Source organism: Orcinus orca, chromosome 14 (genome assembly GCF_937001465.1).
Source record: "Orcinus orca chromosome 14, mOrcOrc1.1, whole genome shotgun sequence".
Taxonomy (NCBI): Eukaryota; Metazoa; Chordata; class Mammalia; order Artiodactyla; family Delphinidae; genus Orcinus; species Orcinus orca.
Window position 1 is genome coordinate 9764066 of NC_064572.1, and position 23399 is coordinate 9787464.

The 23399-nt window shown below is 47.9% G+C and overlaps 1 protein-coding gene and 1 non-coding gene across 14 annotated transcripts in view; both read right to left on the reverse strand.

The window, feature by feature from the left end:
* SIPA1L2 (signal induced proliferation associated 1 like 2) overlaps positions 1–23399 on the reverse strand; it is a 238102-nt gene that overhangs the window by 11057 nt on the left and 203646 nt on the right. For 12 of the 13 annotated variants that reach the window (XM_049696795.1, XM_049696794.1, XM_049696793.1 and 9 more), the window contains 4 exons: positions 19725–19949; positions 17434–17587; positions 14927–15146; positions 6011–6142 (listed from right to left, as the gene is read on the reverse strand). In XM_049696795.1, coding sequence (XP_049552752.1) covers positions 6011–6142; positions 14927–15146; positions 17434–17587; positions 19725–19949 — 731 coding nt within the window. The remainder of the gene's footprint in view (positions 1–6010; positions 6143–14926; positions 15147–17433; positions 17588–19724; positions 19950–23399) is intronic. The other variant, XM_049696799.1, reaches the window with a different exon arrangement.
* On the reverse strand, positions 9330–9402 carry TRNAE-CUC (transfer RNA glutamic acid (anticodon CUC)). The gene has a single exon. It is a non-coding gene; the product is annotated as a tRNA-Glu (tRNA).

Below are 23399 nucleotides of genomic sequence, written 5' to 3' on the forward strand. Positions count from 1 at the left end.
AGCTGCCGCATCGTTTTTCATACTCAAGAGATGTGAGCTGGTACCTCGTTACTGTTTGCATTTCCATGTGTGGTTGAACACTTTTCAAGTCCTTATCTACTGTATGATCCATCTTTTGGACTGTGCGACACAGGACTTGACCGTTTGCTTATCGGGCGTTTGGCATTTCTGGGGGGTCATGTTCCTTCATTCACTGGAGATACTCCGGTTTCATCCATCACATTTATTACAAATCTTTCCCATGTTCCCCTACTTCCCCTTTTATGTTAATGTTCTCGTCCAGGTTCATAAAAGATCTAAATATTTAAATACTTTTATCTGGTCATATGACGTTTTGTATGTTCTCTCATTACTCCATAATTACGGCACTGGCATGCTTCCAAAACATTAATCTTTCTGTCTTTACTTTTTCTAGAATTGACTTTTCTAATTCCTCAATCCAAATGGAGTACATAAATTCCACTCCCATTTCACTCTTAAATATACGCAGATTTCAGCCTAGGCTCTTTTTTTTCCCTTCAAAAGGACTCATTTCTATCTTCTGAATCGTTGTCATGCTGCTGTATTGCTACTGATTTATAATAAACTTTTTTGTTGACCACTGTTCATCTGTTTTCCAAATGGAAGCAAATATCCTTTAGATATGTGAACTGAAATGGTACGAAGTCTGTGAATTAACTCAGGAAGGGCTCTCCTCTTTCCCATGTGCTTTCTATCCATTCCTGTCCTTTCATATATTACGACTTTTCAGGTATCAAAGTGTCCAGGGCTTTTCTCTCATTATAATTCTAATGACGGCTAACTCCCAAGGAATTTATAATTTGATCTTGCTGACGTACCTAAGGTGTTCTTTATGACTGCTAAGTGGAAGGCTGTCTGCAAAGCTGGCTGTGCGCACATGCCACCCCTCGTACCAGAAGGAAGAGCCTACTTCCATCCTGGGATTTGGGCTGGCCTTGGGACTTTCTCTGCCCAATAGCACGTGGTGAATATAATGTTCTGGGTCTTGATACACCGTGTATCTCCTGCTTATGGTCTCCTGATTCCTTAAGCCACATGTGAAGAAGTATAATTACCCGCTGGAGACAAGGGTCCAGCTAGAGCCCAGCTGTTCCAGGTACAGACACATGAGTGGAGTCCCTTAAGGCTCCAGACCCAGTTGAGCTCCAGCTGAATATACCCACATGTGTGGCCTCAGCTGAAACCATAGGAAGCAGAGGAATCACTCAGCTGAGCCTAGCCAACCCATGGAATCATCAGACATAACAAACCATTGCTGTCTTCAGCCATAAATTTCTGGGTGGTTTGTTATACAGAAATAGATAACTGAAAAAATTAACAATGCTTTGAAATGAGGCTTATAAAAATATGAAATATATTTTAAAATATCTTACCTACTTTTTTTTTTTTTTTTTTGCGGTACGCGGACCTCTCACTGTTGTGGCCTCTCCCATTGCGGAGCACAGGCTCCGGACGTGCAGGCTCAGCGGCCATGGCTCACGGGCCCAGCCGCTCCGCGGCATGTGGGATCTTCCCAGATCGGGGCACGAACTCGTGTCCCCTGCATCGGCAGGCGGACTCTCAACCACTGCGCCACCAGGGAAGCCCTTACCTACTCTTTTATAATCTCTAGTAATCTCTTTTTGATTTTTAAAATATTTCCTAGATATAGAATCATATCTATAAATATTTCTTTACTTCCAAAATTTATTCCCTTTTTCTTTTCATTGCTTGTTTAAATGTCAAGAATTCCAATACGAAATCAGAGAACACGGTCTCAAAGGATACCGTTGTTTAGTTTCTGTACTTAAGGGATCTACTTAAAACATTAAAAACATTTTTTTCCATTAAGTATTATGTAACTATTTGGTATAGTATTATGTAACTATGTATCTTGTAATAATCTATAAGGGAAAGGAATCTGAAAAAGAATCTATCTATCTATCTACCTATCTATCTCTATACACACGTAACTGGATCACTTTGCTGTATACCTAAACCTAACACAACATTGTAAATCAACTATCAATTATACTTCAATTAAAAAAAAAGTATTATGCAACTATTTGGAATAAAGTAGATATGCTTTGTTAAGCTTTGAAGGTATCTCTCAAATCTTAATTTTTATTAGAAATAGGTCCTAATTCTATTTTATATATATATATATATATATATATATACACCCTTTTAGGGAAATCGATATGACAACTGTTAATGACTTCATCTACTATAACTTATTCTAATTAAGTGATATCACTTATATGTGATATCTCAATCAAATAGGCAGATACATTCCGCTTTTTAAAAGCCTGTTTTCAAATGTGCTAACTACTCATGTCAAAGTATGGGCACAGCCTTCTTCCAGAGGGCCCTGAGCTCAGTAAGGCATCTTGAACTGCCTTTATTAGTTTGTAATGATTTAACAGGCACATGGCGATTTTCTGGACTATCTTTTCTTCATGATGTTGAGTCTAGCTCAGAAATGGCTTTGAGAATTGGTACAAAAAGATCAATGTCACAGGCAGGGCAACTGGGTCATCTGGGTGAAGACCTTTCTCTTTAAAGTGCTAAGGGGATGTCTATGCTCACAGAGCAGTACTATTCACAATAGCCAAGATGGAAGCAACCTAAATGTCCACCGACAGATGAATGGATAAAGAAGATGTGGTACATATATACAATGGAATAGTACTCAGCCATAAAAAAGAATGAAATAATGCCATTTGCAGCAACATGGATGCAAGTAGAGATTATCATACTCAGTGGAGTAAGACAAACAGAGAAGGACAAATAGTGTATCATATAACTTATATGTTGGATCTAAAATAGGACACAGGGCTTCTTCCCTGGTGGTGCAGTGGTTGGGGGTCTGCCTGCCGGTGCGGGGGACGCGGGTTCGTGCCCCGGTCCGGGGGGATCCCGCGTGCCGCGGAGCGGCTGGGCCCGTGGGCCGATGCCACTGGGCCTGCACGTCCGGAACCTGTGCTCCGCGGCGGGAGAGGCCACGGCAGTGAGAGGCCCGCGTACCGCAAAAAAAACAAAAACAAAAACAAAAATAAAATAGGACACAAATGAACATATCTACGGAACAGAAACAGACAGAGAGAACAGACTTGTGGTTGTCAAGGGGCGGGGGTAGGAGGGATGGACAGGGAGTTTGGGATTAGCAGATGCAAACTATTATATATAGAATGGATAAACAACAAGGTCCTAATGTACAGCACAAAGAACTATATTCGATATTCTGTGATAAACCATAATGCAGAAGAATATAGAAAAACGTGTATATATGTATAACTGAATCACTTTGCTGTACAGCAGAGATTAACACAATATTCTATATCAACTATACTTCAATAAAATAAATTTTTTAAAAAAGTGCTAAGGGGATGGATCACGCCTGGTCACCACCATACCAACTTACATCACAGCGGAGCTGACACCGATACAAAAGAATCTGATTAGCCAAAGGTCTGGAGTTGCAGATTCTTGAATTTTCCTGAGCTGACTAATGTCTCAAGGTGGCATGCTACCCTACGGAGTAGAACAGAAAACAACTGAAATTTTTAAACACGACCTCAACTCTTTCCACATTTTCTATAAAATGTTGATTGGAAAGTTCAGAAAGGTCAGGTAACCAAAGTCCTCTCCCCTGCAAACAGAATCCCACATTCTTTCGGCTGAACTCGGGTACCCCTGCCCCTGAGGCACTGGCTAGCTGGGATGTCTGTGCTTCTTCCTCCTTTGTCTGACGATGCCAACTCCCAGCTAGCCTCTAACTCCAGCTCAGAAATACCCTGAAGAATGGAACTGCAGAACTGGAGGGTAGGGCTGGGAGAAGCCTTCCAGGTTCTCTGGAAAGGAATTCATTTCATAGACAAGCAGGCTGAAACCTAACACAAGCATGTACCTTAGAGGACTGGTGTCCAACACTCAGTGTCCGCACACGGCGTGTAGCTAAATGACTTGTCCAAAGGCCAGCAGCCCAGCCGTAGGGCTGCGATCACAACCACAGCCCCCCAGGATGGACAATTCAGTCACTGCTGTCTGCACCATTTTGCTTTCTCGCCCTCCCACCTGCAGCCCAGCTCCCTGAAAAACTCCACTTCACAGCAGCGATTTTATTCGGAAGGGGTGGAAGGGAGCCAGGCAAAGACACAAATGAGGGTGGGGACAAAGGGATATGTGTTGTTTTAAATCAGAAAAATGGACACAAAACGCAGAAGGACCTCAGAGGTTACAAATTATGCTGTGAGCTGAGACAGCCCAAGGGTGCACAGGGCCCTGTGCATTCTGGACCTACTGGCTCCTTTGTACGAGCTCTCCTCATTCGGTTTTCTTGATCTGCACTTGCTCAACAGAGATAAGATAAATTGAAGAAGCAGGCTTCCCTTGAGAAACTCATCATCTAATAGGAAGAGACAGAGAGGTGAATATGCAGAATTCAGTGTGGTAAGCACTACACTAATATCTATGCAGTGGGGGAACGGAGAAGACGGAATGGAAGTTCTTACACTCTCCCCGGGCAGTAAGACAACAGTGTGCACGGAACAGGCCAGAGACAATGCTGCTCCGTCTTGCCTGGGCCGCTCTGGACAGAGGGGAGACTGTGTTCGTGCCCTCTGGGGCTCGGTCACGTCGGGCCAGTGTTCGGAGGGCTGTTATAATGCACCCTGACCACCTTCTGGTTGAGAGGAATGAAGGCTGCGTTACCAAGCAGACGGGGGCATTCTCAAGTTTCCACACGGGACGAGTATTGTAAAGCAGCAAACCCCAAACCGTTGTACTCTGTCTAGAAAGGGAGCAGAAACAGCCCGTGCCTGCTGCAGGAGTTTCTTCCCAACACTTTCCCCGCCCCCCATCTACCAGAGCTAAACGTCCCTGTACTGAATTAACGTGTCCCTGAATTAGCTTGAGAGGAGCTTTCGACTCACCCCTCCCCCAGACTCCCCCCCAAATGGTGCTTAGGACCAGAGGCACTGATCCCAACTGATGAGAGAAACGGCCTAGCAGGGCAGCTCGTTAGACAGGCAGTCAGGGCAGCTGACCTCCACAGCCTGCAGCAGCCTGACTGCAAAGTGCACCTGCCCCTCCTGGGAAAGGAATCTGAATCCCCTTCCTGAAGCCTGCACGTCACAGGTGATGGGAACCGATGACCAGAGCAGGTGAGTCAAAGGAGAGGGAGAGAAAAGGGCCACTCAGGTGGCCGTGGCCATCCCTGGGGGGCGGCAGTGAAGACGCAGACACACAGGGGAGTCTCAGACAGGTCACCCAGGTGCAGAGGCTGTGGTCATGGAGAGAATGTAGCAACAAATGGCAGAAAGTCTGAATCCGGGTCGCCGGGGTCCCTGGACCCACGCGTAAGGTGCAGAGGGTGCCTGGGAGGCAAGCACCTCCCTTGTCCGTGGCCCCCTTTACCTGCAGCCTGGAGAAAAGGTGCAGCTTCCCCTCCTAAATTCACAGAAACATTCTCCAGAGATCGTGGAGGGCAGTGTGACAGCCAGAGGGCCCCAGAGATCAGCCAGCCCAACGCCATCCTGACCACATGGTTAGAGGAGGAAGCCGGGGCCCGTGCCGGGTGACCCGCTGGGTCAAGGAGGCCACATCAGAGTCTGCAGGGACCCCAAGCCACCAGAGGCCTAGGCCTGTGCTTGTCCGGGTGGCTTGGACCTCTGAAAGGCTTTCTCCTCCTGTCTCACCTCGTCACGCTGGGAGGAAAGACAGAGTCTGTGTCCTAGATCCCCACCTCTACATTCCAGGTAAGAAAACACAGGTGTCAGAGGACAAGTGACACCTGCCAGGTCACAGCTGGCGCCTGACCTGGAAGCAGGTTTGGGGCCCTTTGCCCGGTGCTACTTCCCTGCGTGCCTGGTTCTCCCTAAGGAAAGGCCCTCAGGCTCAGCCCAAGCCATCCCCTGGTTTTCCTCTTGGAAGATGCTCAGAGCATCCAGACGTTAACCCGGACGATCCCTGTGTTGCTGCCCCGGCCCCAGAGGCTGTGAGTCGTTACCTTCAAACGCCCGGGCAGCATCCACGAGGTGGGACCAATCTAACCCCGTGGCCGTGTCCGGGAGGGGCATCAGGCCGGGATCTGCGCACTTGGACTTATCTGATAAGGACCCATCGGAGAACCAGAACTCATCTAGACAGAAACAAAACCAGAGTGTCAGTCAGATCACACAGCACGGGTACCGGCCGGGCCCTCAGAGGGGCCCAGGGAGCTTTCTGTAAAAGATCTCCTGTCCCAGTAAAGAAACAGACATCCCACCGCAGTCACCCAAGAGACACCGCTCGAGAGGAGGGGCTTTGTGAAAACGCCGCGACCTCCAGGCTCACTGAGCGGTCGCCAGCCGGCAGGGGCCGGGAGCAAGATCTGGACTGAGCCTTCCCACGAGTCAGAAAAGCAGAGGTGAGCTTCTTCCGGGTGGGCTTCTCCCGAGGACACCATCCCGGTCCAACCACCCTCAGGATCTCTTCCTGTTTCCCTTGGGGTGACTTCCCCCGTGGGAAGAGCGCTGAAGCCTCTACTGTAAACACGGCTGGGTGCGATCTCTTTTGTACATCTCGCTACGTACAAAAATGGTGGTGGGATGACTCTTTTGACTTGATGAGGCAGCTCGATCACTGGCTAAACCAAACCCCTCTCCCTAACTGGCACTGAATGTTTGCTAGTCTTCCTTTCTCTGTGCAAACAGACCTTTTACATTTCTTCTCTTTAAACTCTCATCACAGGACTTGAAGCGTTTTCGTCACTAGCCATACTGGTTGTTAGGAACTCATTATGCATCTGTGGACAAATTTCCCAAAGGCTGGACCTTCTCTAAGGTGCCTCTCCTGGCCCTGCCCAGAATGTGGTATGCAGCTGCTCGCGGACACATCTGACTAATTAGACCAATCAAAATAATGACCACCTGGCCGTCTGAGTCCGCAATTAAGGAGGGGATGTAATTAACCAAGTGCACCTGTAATTTTAGCGCCCACATCCTTTGGGGAAACTGTGAAATGCTCGCACCTGGACCAGGACAGAGGATGCCTGTGATCTGGCCTTGAAGGACCCTAATGCTCTGTTTCCCAGCACCTTCCACATGCAGCTCTTAGCCTACGTCTAACAGCAGCTAGAGCTAACGATGAAGCCACTCTGTTTTTAACATTAACCTGCTTAAAGGTGGAACCGTCGCCCCCTCCATCTTGAAGGGAAACCAGTAACGGGTATTTTATCAACGCCGTTCCCACCACCCTCCCTCTCCAAGTGCTCCAGCGTGTTCTATGTGTGATGTCCTCTGTCCTTGTCTGCTTCTCTCCTGATGGACCCCTCTGAACCCAGGGAGGCACCGAAGGGCAGAGGCTGGGCTGACCCCGCCCAGGTCCCGTCTTCACCCAGAATTTAAGGTTCAACCACCCCCGCCCCGCCCCAGAGAGAAAGGTCAGGAAGCCCAGGGACCCTCAATCACTTCCCGTCTCTCAAACACATCAGCTGCTTTGCTTAAAGCAGGTTTTCTGCACCAAGTGAAAAGAAACTATTTGACTAGGTGGGAATTACTTTTGCCACTGATTTCCCTGCGGCTGAGTTGGTCAGGAATAGGGGTGTGCGTGTCGCAGCTCTGGGAAGGGTGCCCCGGGCCAGCTGGAAGCCGGTGTGCATGGGGCACGTCCCTCACCCCCTGCCTCTCCTTCCCTCACTGGAGAGGAAAACAGCATGGAGTGAAAAATTGTTCAGCTGAATGAACATTTTTACCGAAAGTACAGTCTCTTGGTCATGTATCGCTAAGAAATGTGAACCTGAGGATTTTCTTTGCCTTTATAAAGAAATAACCCTTCACCTGAGCTTCTGGTGTCGCCTAAAATCAAACCCGGTACGCATTCTGTGCGCCGTCTGCTTTCTCCCCAGCACCAGCAGACGACGCCCTGACTGGCTCTAACAGGAGTCAAGGCAGACAGCAAAATAATAGAGGGCAAGAGCGGAGGAGGCAGCGAGAGAGGAGGGCTGGGCTACAGCCCCTTGTCCCCTCTTCCTGTCCCTCCTGCGTTCGTGAGCTCAAAGAGCATCTTCCCCAAACACCCAACGGGGGACTGACAAAGGAGCCCTGACCATCTTGGGTTAAAGATCGGAGCTCTCGGGCTTCCCTGGTGGCGCAGGGGTTGAGAGTCTGCCTGCTGATGCAGGGAACACGGGTTCGTGCCCTGGTCCGGGAGGATCCCACGTGCCACAGAGCAGCTGGGCCCGTGAGCCGTGGCCGCTGAGCCTGCACATCTGGAGCCTGTGCTCCGCAACGGGAGAGGCCACAGCAGTGAGAGGCCCATGTACCGCAAAAAAAAAAAAAAAAAAAAATCGGAGCTCTCACTCTGTGTGGGACCAACCTGAAGTTTGGTGGCCGGGAAGCTCCTGCCCAGAGTGAGTGTGTGTGGAGTGAGTGGGCCTAGCGACCCACAGAGCAGGGGTGTGTCACAGTCAGAGGCAAACCCAGGGCATCCTTCTAACCTCCTCCAACTTCTATGGAGAACCAGGAAGGAAAAGGAGGGATATTTCTTCTTTACTGTAAACAGTCACTCCTCTCCCCGAGTTGTCAATGGGACTTGCGTGTTTATTTGACACTACAGAACTGGCAAAGATGCTTAGTAAATTGGAGAAGATTCCCTCCCTCAAGAGTTTATTTGGAGTACTATCCACTCCACCATCTACGCTGTGTTTGTTAAATGCCTACTGTATGCCTAAGGATGGGGTGGAGCAGTGGGGAAGACAGGCAAGGCCACCCTCCCACAGAGCTTACACGGCAAGTGACACGGGGAGAGGGAAGAAACAAGCCGCGGCATGTCGGAGGGAGGCCTGTCCGAGGAGGTGACAGTCACCAAGACATAGCCCAGCAGCAGCTGCCTGGGGAAGAGGAGTTCCGGGAGGAGAGCTCCGAGACAGCACGGATTGAGGTCCAAATGCATTGTCGCTCAGTAAGCAGGACGACACCAGTGTCAAGGAGTGTCACCATATATATATATATATATATATGTATATATATATATATATATATATATATTTTTTTTTTTTTTTTTGTGGTACGCGAGCCTCTCACTGTTGTGGCCTCTCCCGCTGCGGAGCACAGGCTCCGGACGCGCAGGCTCAGCGGCCATGGCTCACGGGCCCAGCCGCTCCGCGGCATGTGGGATCTTCCCGGACCGGGGCACGAACCCGTGTCCCCTGCATCGGCAGGCGGACTCTGAACCACTGCGCCACCAGGGCAGCCCCAGGGAGTGTCACCTGAAATGAAGTAGGAGCCGCCTAAGTTCCTCTCTGTATTGTTTTTTTTGACTGCACCGTGCAGTTTGCGGGACCTTAGTTCCCTGACCAGGGATGGAACCTGGGCCCTCGGCAGTGAGAGAGCAGAGTCCTAACCACTGGACCATCAGGGAATTCCCCTAAGTTTCTCTCTGAATTATCAAAATGAAAAGCACCGTACACACTGCTATATTTAAAATAAATAATCAACAAGGACCTACTGTAAAAAAAAAAAAAATTAAAAAATAAATTTTTTTTTTAAAAAGCACCTAAAATTTTTGCAATGCTTGGAAAATCGTATAATCGGGAAAAAAAATTACGTTTTTTTAAATTTTGGGGTCCAAGACTCCAAACCACCAAAAATTCTTTATAATACTTATAACTGACATTAGGTCTCACCCAGCTGACGTTTACCCTGCACCTGCTGTATTCTGGGTCCCACCAGGTACCGTATCGGTACCTGGGGATGGGATGACCACAGGCGCAGGTTCTGCCCTTGAGGGGCCGACAGGAGCAGGTGATTCCTGCTGGTGCCGCTCTGGGGTCTGGGAAAGTATGTACAGGAACCAGCCCCTGCACTTGGCGTGACCACAGCAGCTGTAACTGGGCTGTTCCCTGAGCTTTCCAGATGGGGAGGAAAAGGCGCGACTTAGGTACCAGAGCCTGTTATTTCAAGGCCAGTCCTCTCGAGCCACTGCTGTTCCAGAGCCCACGCTGCTCCTCCGGCCAACCCAGGAAAGAAAGCGACTCGCGGCTTCTGAAGGGCAGCCGGTGTCCAGGCACCGCTGCCGGGGTCTCTGCTCTCTGGCCTGGACGTCGATCTTGGGGCTTCCTGTTTGTTTATCCCGACCCTGAAATCGCGGGGACCAGCTTTATTGAGTCTGACTTTCTCGCTGTTGTTCTAAATGCGGACGAGCCTTCCTGTTAGCATTTCCTGGTGGTCAGATAGTTGTGGTTTCACAATTACTCTCCAGAAACCAAGGGATGTTTATTACAGAGGAGACTGAGAACATTTGAAAAAAAGAGAAAGAAGTGCCGCATAGAGTCGGAGAATATGCTCTTCCTCCGACGGCCACGGATGCTGTCTGCGAGGCCGGCGGAAGCAAGGGCAACTCTTCTGCAGGCCGCACACCACTACGTCTGCACCTGGGGTCTGTGGCATCTTGGGTGGGTACTAAATTATAAGGAAAACACTAATTTCTTTTATTTCTGCTAAAACTCGCTTTTAAACTTCAAGGAGCATCCTTTGCGGGGGGCCTAGGTCACAACTATAGGATTTGGGAACATATAGAACCTAACACCTTGTTGGGCATTTTTAATTAATTAATTTTCTTTTATTATTTATTTTTGGTTGCGTTGGGTCTTCATTGCTGTGCGCGGGCTTTCTCTCTAGGCGCGTGGGCTTCAGAAGTTGTGGCACGTGGGCTCAGCAGTTGTGGCTCGCGGGCTTAGTTATTCCACGGCATGCGGGATCTTCCTGGATCAGGGCTCGAACCCGTGTCCTCTGCACTGGCAGGCGGATTCTTAACCACTGCCACCACCAGGGTAGTCCTAATACCCTGTTTTATTTTTCAAAATTTAAGAACTCTTGTTCTAAAAGTCTACCCACATAGGAAGATTTCTACCATTCCTTGGAGTGTTTCATAAAATTCCATTTCGTAAAAAATCAGTAATTCTCTTTAAACATGCTTTAAACCTGCGAATGCTTGTGACTGCACTGAACAAAGCCAGGTAACCCCATGCCCAAGCAGACAAGGATACTATGAGAGCTTTTCAATATCACCGGTTTTCGGGCCTGTGAACTGTGTGTCAAAATGGCCACTCCCTATTCTTTTTTTCTACCTGGGCCTCAAAAGAAATTTTACTCTGAAATCCACCAATGATGGAAACAAAGGCCCTAAATGCAAGGCAGAAAGATCTCAGAATTGTTTCAATTGTTCGAGCTGGTCTTATTTTTATACCTCCAAGTTGAAGACATAATGATACAGCACATTCAGGGATCCCCAAACCGCCCCCAGGAAATATATATGAATCACGACGTGAGTCACATCTAAAATGTGTTTGTTAAGTGTCATCTGTCTTCCAAGGCTGGATTAAGATCCTGGTCTCAGGAGAAGAGAGATTCTGAGATGGGCCCAAGTTTGAGACTTGGAAAAGTTAAAACTGTCTGAACGAGCAGCCTGTGACTGATAATTACATGGAGAAAAGGTGCGGCGATGAGGTCTCCAGAGGCTCACTGTGAAGAGATGGACTTGCCAACCCTCCCCTGTGCTGTCCTTGCTGCAGATTAGGAACAAGATCCAAATGAGTGGCTATGAGCGGAAGGTCAGATGCTTCCTGGGAAACTTTAGGAGGATACGTGTGCCTCAGCATATCCTTGCTCAACCTCTGTAGCTAACGAACCATCCAGGGTTACACGCTCTGGCAGAACTAACCTAACTGCCACTGCAAGTTCTCGTGAAGCTAAGTCTCTGAGAAACTAAGAGAAACCCCTGGGCGACCCCAAATAGTCCTCATTTCTCGCTCGCGGGCATCTGCTGGCCACAAGCTCCCACCTGTCAACTCTCTGGCTTGTTCCAGGGTCAGACTGTTGCAGCTACTCTCCGAGCGAGATCTGCTCACAGGGGCTCTGCTGAGTGACCAGAAACCACAGAAAGCAAAAGATGACTGAAATCTGCCTTGAGCAGATACAGGAATAATAACCACACAGGTGAGTGTGGGCGTCAGGGGTCCCAGGGGCGAGCATCCTCCCAGGGACAACCAGATCCTTACAGTTGAGCCTCTCGGTGGGGAGGGAGGAGGGAATCAGAAGTGTCTTGGGGGAGACGCATTAATTCAAATTACTCCCAGCTCCCTTATTTATATTTTGTCATTTGATCCACCAAACCTAGAGAATTTTTTTTTCTGAGTAGGTTGTGAAGTTTAGAAATTGGAGGAGTCACGTGGCCAAATAAGAAGGTTTCATCTGAGAAGCGCAAACAGCAAGGACCACTCTTACTGCTTTTCCCAGGAGGAGAGACAATGAAGGCAAGTCAGGCAGTTTTTAACCCGGATAGTGGAGAGTGTATCCTGCCTGTTTCCATTGTACCTCTGAACATACTAAGCAAGGACACAGGGACGTCCCTGGTGGCGCAGTGGTTAAGAATCCGCCTGCCGATGCAGGGGACACGGGTTCGAGCCCTGGTCCGGGAAGATCCCACATGCCGCGGAGCAACTAAGCCCGGGTGCCAAAACTACTGAGACTGCACTCTAGAGCCCGCAAGCCACAACTACTGAGCCTGCGTTCCACAGCTACTGAAGCCTGAGTGCCTAGAGCCCGTGCTCCACAACGAGAGAAGCCACTGCAATGAGAAGCCCGCGCACTGCAATGAAGAGTAGCCCCTGCTCACCGCAACTAGAGAAAGCCCGTGCGCAGCAACGAAGACCCGACGCAGCCAAAGATAAATAAATAAATAAATATTTAAAAAAGGGTAACTCGGCATACCCAGACAATAGAACAGAAGTCAACACTAAAAAGAAGTGAGCTATCAAGCCGTGGAGGAAAATTAAATGTATTTCTGGAAAGGCTACACCCTGTATGACTCCAACTATATGACACCTGGAAAGGACAAAACTATGGAGACAGTAAAAAAAGAACCACTGATTTACCAGGGGTGAGGGGCAGAGAGGGATGAACAGGTGGGGCACAGAGGCTCTTTAGGGAGATGAAAATACTCTGTAAAATACTACAATGGTAGGTACGTCACCATGCATTTGCCCAAACACATAGAATGTACGACGCCGGGGGGGGTGAACCCCAACGCAAACTACGCACTTTGGGTGATGAAGATGTGTTAGTATCCTCTAACAAATGTTCCCTGTGGTCGGGGGCAGACTGAGCACCTGCAGGGGCAGTGGGTGTGTACTCGGGAAGTCTGCATACCTTCTGCTCACTTTTGCCGGGAACCTAAGACCGCTCTAAGTAAATGACGTTTATTAAGAAAAAAAAAGTGAAGCTAAAAAAAGGATAGAGAGTTTACCCTTAAGCAACGTGGCTGTTAGGGGCGTGGACCACCCACACAGTGGAAAATCTGCATGTACTTTACAGTTTGCCCCCGTATCCGAGGTGCCACATCCCCTGATCCAACCAACCGTGGAGCATGTAGTACCGTGATATTTACATGGAAAAAAATCTGTGTGTAAGTCGATCTGCACAGTTCAAATCCCTGTTGTTCAAGGGTCAATTGTGCGTCTTCCACATGGAAGCAAATGAAAGGTAGAATGTAAGAACTACCGTAACGTCTATACTGTAGATTTCACAATCATACCTCAAGCATTTTTAAGTGGAAGATATGACATCTGCAAGAAAATAGAGTTTTACTGGTTTTAGGAAAGCTTTAAGAGGCCATTAAAGTTACCTATTTACAAAAAAGGACAAACATTTGGAGAAATATTAGGGTATTAGAATATGTCTGTCTGACCTTCATACCTTTATCAAGAGGGAGTATTTCTCCAATTTAGGCAAATGGACTTTTCATAACAGGCAGGATATTATGTTACTTAAAGAAATAGATGGGCTTCCCTGGTGGCGCAGTGGTTGGGAGTCCGCTTGCCGATGCAGGGGACGCGGGTTCGTGCCCCGGTCCGGGAAGATCCCACGTGCCGCAGAGCGGCTGGGCCCGTGAGCCATGGCCGCTGGGCCTGCGCGTCTGGAGCCTGTGCTCCGCAACAGGAGAGGCCACAACAGTGAGAGGCCCGCGTACCGCAAAAAAAAAAAAAAAAAAAAGAAATGGATTAAGAATTTTATGAGACAAGGTTCATTTCCAATTATGTTAAACATTAGAAAGATTATTAGAACTTTTATTTCATTTAGCCTGGGACTTATACGTGTGTTATGAAGTTCAAATTGGTTCTAAAGATAATGCTTTCTACCATGAAATTTAAGAAAACCCTGACAAGGAACATATTTCTGATTTAATCCTCATTCTTCCTGTACAATAGAAATTAACTATGAAAAAAGGAAATAAAGCTAACTAATGTTAAAAAAAATCACGCTTCAACACCGACATGTTAATAGGAAACTAACACTATGTAAAAAGGAAAGATTTCAGGATTTGAAGGAAAATCATCTGGAAATTATCTAGTCAACCTGTGGCCAATAAATTGGAGTGAACTGGACACAGAATCTAAGTGATGGGACATGGTACCACGTGGGAAGAGCCAGGGCTGGGACCCAGGTGTCCCGATGCCCACCTGCCACCTTCGCCTTCACCAGACCTGGAAGATCAAGAAGAAACAGACACAGGAGGCAAGAAAACCAACCTTCCTCCCCGCGTGCTGCCCACCGGAAAATCTACCACCGTGGCACCCTTTTCTCTTTATCAGGTTTAGACACTTCTTTCTTTACGGATGTAACAGCTGAGCTGAGTATAAAGGTCACTATTTTACCTGCTAAAAACGTTTAATACGGGTTTTTCAATTTTCTGAAAAATTGGCAGTAGTGTTCAACTTTTAAAAAATATCCACTTTGGGGCTTTTACCACCTTCAAAAATCACTAAGAGAGAAAACACACCACCAAATGATATATAGTTTAAAGAATAAACAAGTCCCTCCAACCCCGGTAGGAGACCCACCCCAGAGAGCCCACGAGGACAGCTCGGGCCACCCCGGGCACTTACTCCGCAGGCTTCCCATGCTGGGCGCCGGCTGGGTCCGGGGTGGCAGGGTGCTGTGGTAGGGCGGGGTGGTGCTGAACAGGATGTCGCTGGGCAGGGCCTGGTCAAGGATGGAACTTCGGGAGCTTCCGAAGGAAGACCCCCTCCGGTGGCTGCAAATGCTCTCGTCCGAGAGGGTGCGGTACAGCGAGCGGCGCGGGGACAGGTTCCCATAGATCGAAAACTAGGGGTTGAGACAGGAGGAGGGAAGGGAAAACAGATGTCAGAAAGCTGACAGCGTGAAACTCATCTGACTACCTTAGGGGGGGGGGTCCCGTACCACCGTGGGAGCATCTCCGAGCAGCAGGTGCGCGCAAAGCCGCAGCCTAGGGATGCTACAACCAGGCACGCAGGTCACCGAGGCAAAGCACAAGGGCTTCCTGCAGTTCCTGGGTTTGGCTCTTTTCCTCCTTGGACGTTCTGTGAAATATCACCACGAATTAGACAGGCACAGCTCTGTTCTGAAATGTTAAATGGAGGTTCCATAACCTTTTAGCTGTGGCAGCTTCTGGAAATACAGAACGCTGCCATTTCAGGCAACGGTTATTCAAAACCACACCTAGTGCTGGCTTGATTTTCATCGGAAATGACTACATGTTCATATTAGGTGATTTCTGTACCAATCAACTACATGCGAGGTTCAACCTAATCTAGGTCACAATAATAATATTAATTTTTGAGCACTGCAGCTTTCTAAGCCACACACAGGTCCAAGAAAGACAGTATTGGTCCAGGAAAATCTCACTGTCTACACACTTTAAAGTTTCACTCACAGAAGTCTAGTACAGTTGTTGAGAATTGAGTTATAGTAATCAATCGTAACCAGGTTTAAAGAAACCATTAAAATTATTGTGTTAAATCACAGATAGGGTAGGGAAAGTTCATACTAAAGAAGCAAGTAGTCAAAAACTCAAGAAAAATTAAATCAAATCTGAATTTCCAACTTCTTCTATATCCTGAACCACGTTCCTTTTACATCAATAATAGTAAAAGCCAGAACGTTTGCATCAAGCAAATACAGAAACGGTTATTTACGTTTGTGAATGTAAAGTGTTTCTATTGTATGTGTCCCTTTCATCCTGTCAAGTCTGTCCAGCTGATGAATGGGAACCAGAGTGTGTGCGAACTGCAAAGTTACGTTTGCACTACGAAAAGAAGGCGATTTGTCTTAGAAGAAAAAAAAAAACACATGTCAAGGAGAAGTTTGTTCCTATTAAAAGAAAAGCTATTTGCACTTTCGGTACAATAGCCCGCACCCAAGCTTATACAGTACCATATACATGATTTGATACGAGTTAAAGAAAAAAAAAAAGACTCATTCTGTTGAGCTCTTCCGAGATTCCCTCTTCACACACAACCAGCAGGCTCTTCAGAACGTGATTACAGGCCCATTAGATTAAAGCGGCTTTGAGGTAGTATCTCATGAGAGTGTTATTCTAAGAACACAATTAGGTTAATTGCAGCATCGTTTTATTATAGGGAAGACGGTAGCACAAAGCCTTGCCGTTTATCTTGATCACAGTCAAGATGGCCATGCCTGACTTTTTTCTTTTCATTTGGACAAGAGAGCGCTGAATTAGAAGGGAGAAAGGCCTGCATTCCACGGCTGACTCTGCCACCAAGTATTTATGCGAACGTCACACTTCATCAGTTGGGGCCTCAGTGACTTGCCAGAAGAGGAGATTGGGCTGGATTACCTGGGGGTCCTTTTTCACTTTCCATTACTTAACAAAGTGGTTTAAGAGACTGTAATAATACATAATAAAACGAAAACTAATAAGGACAGTAAAGTCATCTAACGGTAGCGAGGGTCTGCGCCCTGGTCATGAAGCCGTGCCCTCGAACGTGAGGTTGGTTTGTGAGACTGACGCGTGGCCTTTACTTGTGGGTGGGCACGGCTTACAAGCACGGGGCAGGTGCCATCTGATTTACGATGCCAGGCAGTACCTAAGTCCAGCCCATTTCTGGAACAGGATTACACCCAAGCAGGATGGCTTGGAGAACTCTATCCTTGGTACAAGTTCCGGAGCAAAAGCCAGGCGGTGTGAATTTTAACAGCTACTATTTCTGATGACCTGTTATATCCGGGTCCTCTGTGAAGTTGGTTCTTATCTTGGCTGTAACTCTGTATACATTTATCATTGCTTCCTTTTTTCAGAGGACGACGCTGGGCCAAGAGATTAAGTCACATGAACAAAATCACACGGCCGATGGTCACTGCAGCCGAGAACTGAGGCCAGGCCCGCCTGCCTCTAGCTTCCTCTGTCCGTCTAGAAAGCTGCCCTTCCTGACCTCTCCCAGGCTCACTCTGCTTCCTGGGGGAATAACGGTGAAAATGGCCAACCGGGCACAGAGCTGTAGGTAGGATCACGAGAGAGGCCACATGTGGGAGAACTCTGGAAGCCCTGGCGTCTCTTTACGCTTTTCCTTAGTGTTTCCGGTCACTTCAAAGCTACACAAAAGTCACTAACCTTTCTCCTCCCCTCCTCCACTGAGGGGCTGTCGGGAAGCATCAATTTCAGAAAGTCTTCTTTGGAGAGCACGTGCTGAGTTTCTGAGACATCATCTCCCACCATTGCCTGCTGCTGAGCTGCGGTGGACAGGAGACCCATCTCACCATACAGCCTGGTGAAACAAGGCAGAAGGAAAACGAAGGTGAGTCATCAGCCTATCTGTAAAACGCCGGCAGCCTTATGAATTAAAATCCAGTCACCAGCTTCACCCACCACGTTCATACACACAGAAACTCGCTGATTCACTTCTGCTACATTTCTCCCAGATCCCCGTGCCATCCTACGTTTGTGAAATGAGTGCAAACTTAGGTTTCTGAATAATGCAGAACAAATCAGATCCCCAAAGCCCTGAATGAGAAGAACATAGAGCCAACTTTTCAAATAAGGCTGTGTCTTCCCTTTCCTAACCTGTGTCAGAAAACACAGTTTCAATAATTCATCGGAGATTATCTCGTGTTCTTTGAAGGAAGCCTGGTGCCTGCCCGGAATTTGAGAAAGCCCTTCTCTTGTGGCTGGGCAACCCCACGCACCGTCCACCCTGCAACACGGAGAGCCAGACCCCGGGGAACCTGATGTTGAACAGTAATCCATCCGGGTGCATGCCAAGCATTTTTATCATCAGCCATTTTGCAAAGCCGTTTGCATAAATGAAGCAGCTGTCCCCCTTGATTATCAGTATATAGAAATGTATTTATGGACAACAAAAGACTGTCTAGCCGAATTACTGTTTTCAGCTCTTTTCCAGGGAGAAAACTGGGGAGCCGTTTTTAAAAGGTTTGGTCTGCAAATGTAATCTGAGCCACGGAACATTCCTGAAGACACGGTGGGTGAAGAACCAGGGGCTGTACTGTCAGCAGAGGCGGACGGGCCGCACGACCTGAAACGTGATGCTCCAGGAACCCACGGCCCGGGCGGCAGCCTGCCGAGGATGACCTGTGTGTGACTGTCCTGCATCACCGAGATGACCCCATCTCCAAAGCCAGGCTACTGTGTTGCAGGGTGACGGCTCACTGGGGAATTATCAGGATATGAAACTCACATGAACATGCTCAAAATTAAGAACGATTTATCGGAACTCGCTACGTCTCTTGCTTTGTTCCTGAGGTAGGTCAGGTTTCCCGAACTTTTCGGCTCTGTAAGTAGCAGCAGCGCTGACGACATGAAAGCAGTGACTGGGGAAGAAGCTTTCAAAACTTTTAAATGTGACTGAAGATGTGGTTGGCTTGGGAGCTAAAAAAGAACCCAAGACCCGGGGGATGGGGGCTCTGCACGGAACCCCCGTGGGAAGACCCACCATGGAGGGTTTGTGACGAGGCCGTCACACGTGCCCAGCTGTGGGCCCTGAGATTCGGGGGTGGACGTGCTCAAGAGCTCCAGGCCCTATCTGCTTTGGGAAAGACGTAGGGAAGAAAAAAACAAACCCAGGTCTCATCAGTAACTGCTGGGATAATAAGGTAACACCGAAAATCACTAATAAAATGCACTATTCCAGTTCCCTCTGTGTTTGAGTAAAAATTGCTAGCCTTTTTGCCTGCTAACTTAGAGACTTTATTAAAAGTGACAAATGATACGTCAATAACTATGCTCTGAGGGTCTGCTACGTGTGTCACGAGGACGTACAGAGGTGAGGAGGACATGGTACATGAATATAAAAGCAAGGAACAGAAATTTGTTTTAGGGACCTCGCTGGTGGTGCAGTGGTTAAGAATCTGCCTGCCAACGCAGGGGACACGGGTTCGAGCCCTGGTCAGAAAAGATCCCATATGCCGCGGAGCAACTAAGCCCGTGTGCCACAACTACGGAGCCTGCGCTCTAGACCCCACGAGCCACAACTACTGAGCCCACGAGCCACAACTACTAAAGCCCGTGTGCCTAGAGCCCATGCTCCATGACAAGAGAAGCCACCGCAATGAGAAGCCCGCGCACTGCAACAAAGAGTAGCCCCTGCTCGCCACATCTAGAGAAAGCCCGCGTGCAGCAAAGAAGACCCAATGCAGCCAAAAATAAATAAAATAAAGAAATTTATTAAAAAAAAAAGAAATTTGTTTTAATTTTATATGAGAACATCAAGGAAAGGGAAGACTTTTAAAGAGAAATATAAATGCCAACATTTAAAGAGCTTTACCAAGATGTTTCTCGATTATTTTTTTTTAGAAAATCTGTTTCTACTGGGGGGAAAAATACATTAGCTTGGTCCATGCCCCAGATGCCCAAGGTTTGCCTAGAGAAGAGCCCCCCGGACACCTTACCCCTGACACTCAGCCACTTCGGGTTCCTCGGGTGGCGGGCTATCTTCCGATTTCTTCCAGCCGATGACATATTTGTTCATGGCCCCTTGCCGGTGGTAGGCCTTGGACACGGACCCCGGGGCCTGTTGACTGCTGCTGTGAGACACGATGTACACTTTGGACGTATCCAGAGACCCACTAATTTTGGAACCGTGAGCTGAGGGGCTTCCTGAATGGCGTGAACCACTGGGGAGAAAAAGACAGAAGCTGCGATACAATCAGATCTCAGCGGTGTGGGCACGTTGCCAAACTCAGAGCCACCACGCACGACTCCTGTCCTTCTCTGTGAGCAAAATCGGGCAGCGGGGGGCAGATGTGGCCGCCTCTCTGCCACGTGCCTTTGGAATGCCCTGCTTCCCACAGGCCAAGGGTGTTCATATGCAAAGCTGTATGCCTGTGGCCAGAAGGATGTTCAAAGCCCAGTCAGGGGAAATCTAATAGAAAAATGGGCACCACAGTGATGCCTCAGAAGAAAAGAAACTCAAATGGTGAATAAACATAAGAGGAAGGGCTCAACCTCCGCCATCCCCAAGGAAACCAGTGCAAACCACTGCAGGATATCAGGGCGCACTCACCAGACTGGCAAAAATGGGAGCCTCTTATGATGAGAGTCCAGTGTTACCAGCACCTGGGGCAATGGTCACAGCCCGGTGCGCTTTTCCATTTTCCTCATTCAGGCTTGATTAAAAATGTCTTTGACCCCAATAGTAAAATATTTTAAAGTTAAACTCTAAGAACAAATGCATGGAATCCATTTCACGAGCAACGTGGCAAAAACCCGTGTCTAGCAGCAGTAACGTGGCTCTAAAGGTTCCCTCTGAAGCAGATGAACATTCTAGAATGTTGGCAATAAGGTTTTCATGAATCCTTTCCTTCTAGACTCACGTTCTTATTTTAGAGTTTCACTGCCAACTCTCAATCCTTTACAAAGAGTAGAGTATGATGACATGAATAAGTGCAAACACCAGATAATCACATGAGCCATTTACAGGAGAAGCCAGAACATGGGTTTTTCTGCTTTGTTTTTTTGGCAGTTGACTTGATTCACTTTGCAAAAGCTTGGTTAGCCTCCTATGAATACTGCTTTGTATTCTGAGCTCTTATCTAAGTGCCCTGCCCTTGTAGGGGAAAAAGAAAACAACCAACCAACCAAAACGGGTTTGCTGAATTAAAAGCATGGAGCGGCAGGGGCGCCGCCTTAATAGGTGGTGATTCCTGCACACCCCTCCCTCCAGCCCCGTCTCGCCTCGCACCAGTGCAGCTTGTCTTCAGGGGTCGTAAGTCCCCGTTCCCAGTTCTCAGTGCAATCCCGGAATCGCACCACAAACATAATGGACGCTTGCTCTACTCCTGGATGGCTGTTGGGAACGTGCGTGTGTGTGGTGGAGCTGGTGGGGGTGGCAGTGATGCTGGCGGTGGAAAACCAGAATCAGAGTATTAAGAATGTGTCATAGATGGTCTGGGAGCTGCGAAAAGCCGACCCTGGTGCCTCCTGTCTCCTTAGGCGACCCAAGGCACTGGGTTACTAACTCAATCAATGAGCATTTATCAACAGCCTTCTTAGACTTCCCTCCTTCACTCCACAAACATTCCAGTGCTTGTCAAGTTCAAGGACGTGTATGTACCAAGTGCTGTGACCACAGAGTGAAGGAGACAGGCCCAGGCTCTCTAGACGAGAGGAGGCAGCAGCCTGGGGTGAGATCCACACGGAGTACAAATCATGTCAACCAGGGTTGAGCGCTGAGAAGCAGCTAAGACATGGTGGGATACAGGAGTGCGTGGGCTGGAGGGGTGACTAGCCAGGACGCTCGGTGCTGATGCCAGCCCCCAAGGGGCTCTCCTGCTCTCCTGTTCCCTGGACTGCGCCCAGTCACAACTGAGCCCCTGGGCAGCGGGCCTCAGCTCCGAGCTGACCACACACTCAGAGGCTGACGGTACTCATCAGCACAGGGAGTGTGCGTCCCGGTCTGGGTCCTGGCATTTCGGGATCTGCAGAGTCTCGGCACCACTGTGGTAGGTGGGTCCCTTGTGCACTAATGAGCCTTTTACCTCAACACGCTGACATTTCAAGTCTTATTTTACATGTAAAACTATTAATAGATAACACTTAAAAATACTTGAATATTTTAAAATTAAAAAAAAAACTTTAAAATATTTGAAATCTTATTTTCTCTAGCTCTCCCATATGGGTGAGGGGACAGACAGGAGGAAGTGTTCAAAAGAGTTACTTTAATGATGAATTCCACAAAAGCCTGCAACTGGAGTTGAAATGTGGCTTTAAAGTCACTGTCAACTAAGAAGGGCAAGAAAAAGGCACCTGGATGGGAAAGGAGCCTCTCATTCAGCACATGGCCCTTCTGCAACCGCTGTGCTCATGTCCAGCGTAAAGGGGTGGAAAGAAGGAACATCGACCAGAAATGCAATCTAGCAGTTTCCTGTGCTTTCTACGAGTCTGACCCATTACATTAATGAATGCTTAAGGAGTTCCAGAAAATTGACTTCAAATCCCTATAAATATCCTGACTCTATTCATAAAAGAAGGTGCTCTGAAAGCGGTTTCCACTGAAATTTTCCTCAACGGTAATACAAAATTCTGTTTGTGATGCCAATTACATCTCTCTAACGAGGTATCAGGAAATCAGCCATTTTACAAAATCTTCTACACTCTGAACAAGACACCAGAAGATTATAAAATCCCAAGACGGTTTTTACAGCCTGGCCAATTCAAAACTGTCTCTGAAAGTAAGACAGGAATAATTCAGGTAACCAAAGCCACTGATAACACTTAAATATTATTTTAGTTAGTACTAAACCTATTTAAAGTCAAATTATTAAAGAGAACTGGTCAAAAGTAATAGGTGTCTCTACTTTGAAATAGTTTCCATATCCTGCACTCCGTCTGCCCAGGGGAAGAAGACAGAGCCTATGGTGGGTGCTCAGGACGCCCTGTCTGCATCTCCTCCCTCTTCTCCCAGGGACACGACCCTCTGATTTTCTTCTGAGGAAGTGGCTCTCTTCCCCAGTCTCCAGCTGCGTGGTTTGGCAGACTGACCTCCAGGCCCCCAGAGCACAGTGATTAAAGCCAAGAACACGTGAAGAGACACTGGTGGTAGGGCAGGGGGGCATGTCTGCAGAAACTTGAAAAGATCCGCACTTCCTTCCTGTGACGGGGAGCAGTAGCACGGGAGGCCTGCAGGTGACACAGCAGGTGACACAGCCATTCTCACTGCTGAGATTTCAGGGCCGTCCTGCCGAGCCCATGGACCGGGGGGACCTGGTCTCAGGTGACATCATGTGAGCTGCTGTGTCAAAGCAGAACCTTCACAGTTCTGGCCCGTGGGGTTCCATAAGCCAAAATACTACCTTCGCTGTGTGAGCTAATTCGTGTGCAGTTTTCTTTAACTTGTCACATAAATGCCCTCGAATGACACAAATGATGTAAATGTAAGACACAGACGACGACGTTAGCGACAGGAGAAGGAAAGCAGAAAGGCAGCAGTGAGCACGTGTGTGCAGGCACCCTCGTGTTTTAGGTTTGTGTAAGAAAAATTAATCTACGGTAATTTTCCGGGACTTAGAAGTTTAAAACGTTTTTTCAAACAAGATCAGACATCACATGACATCAGTCATGAAAAT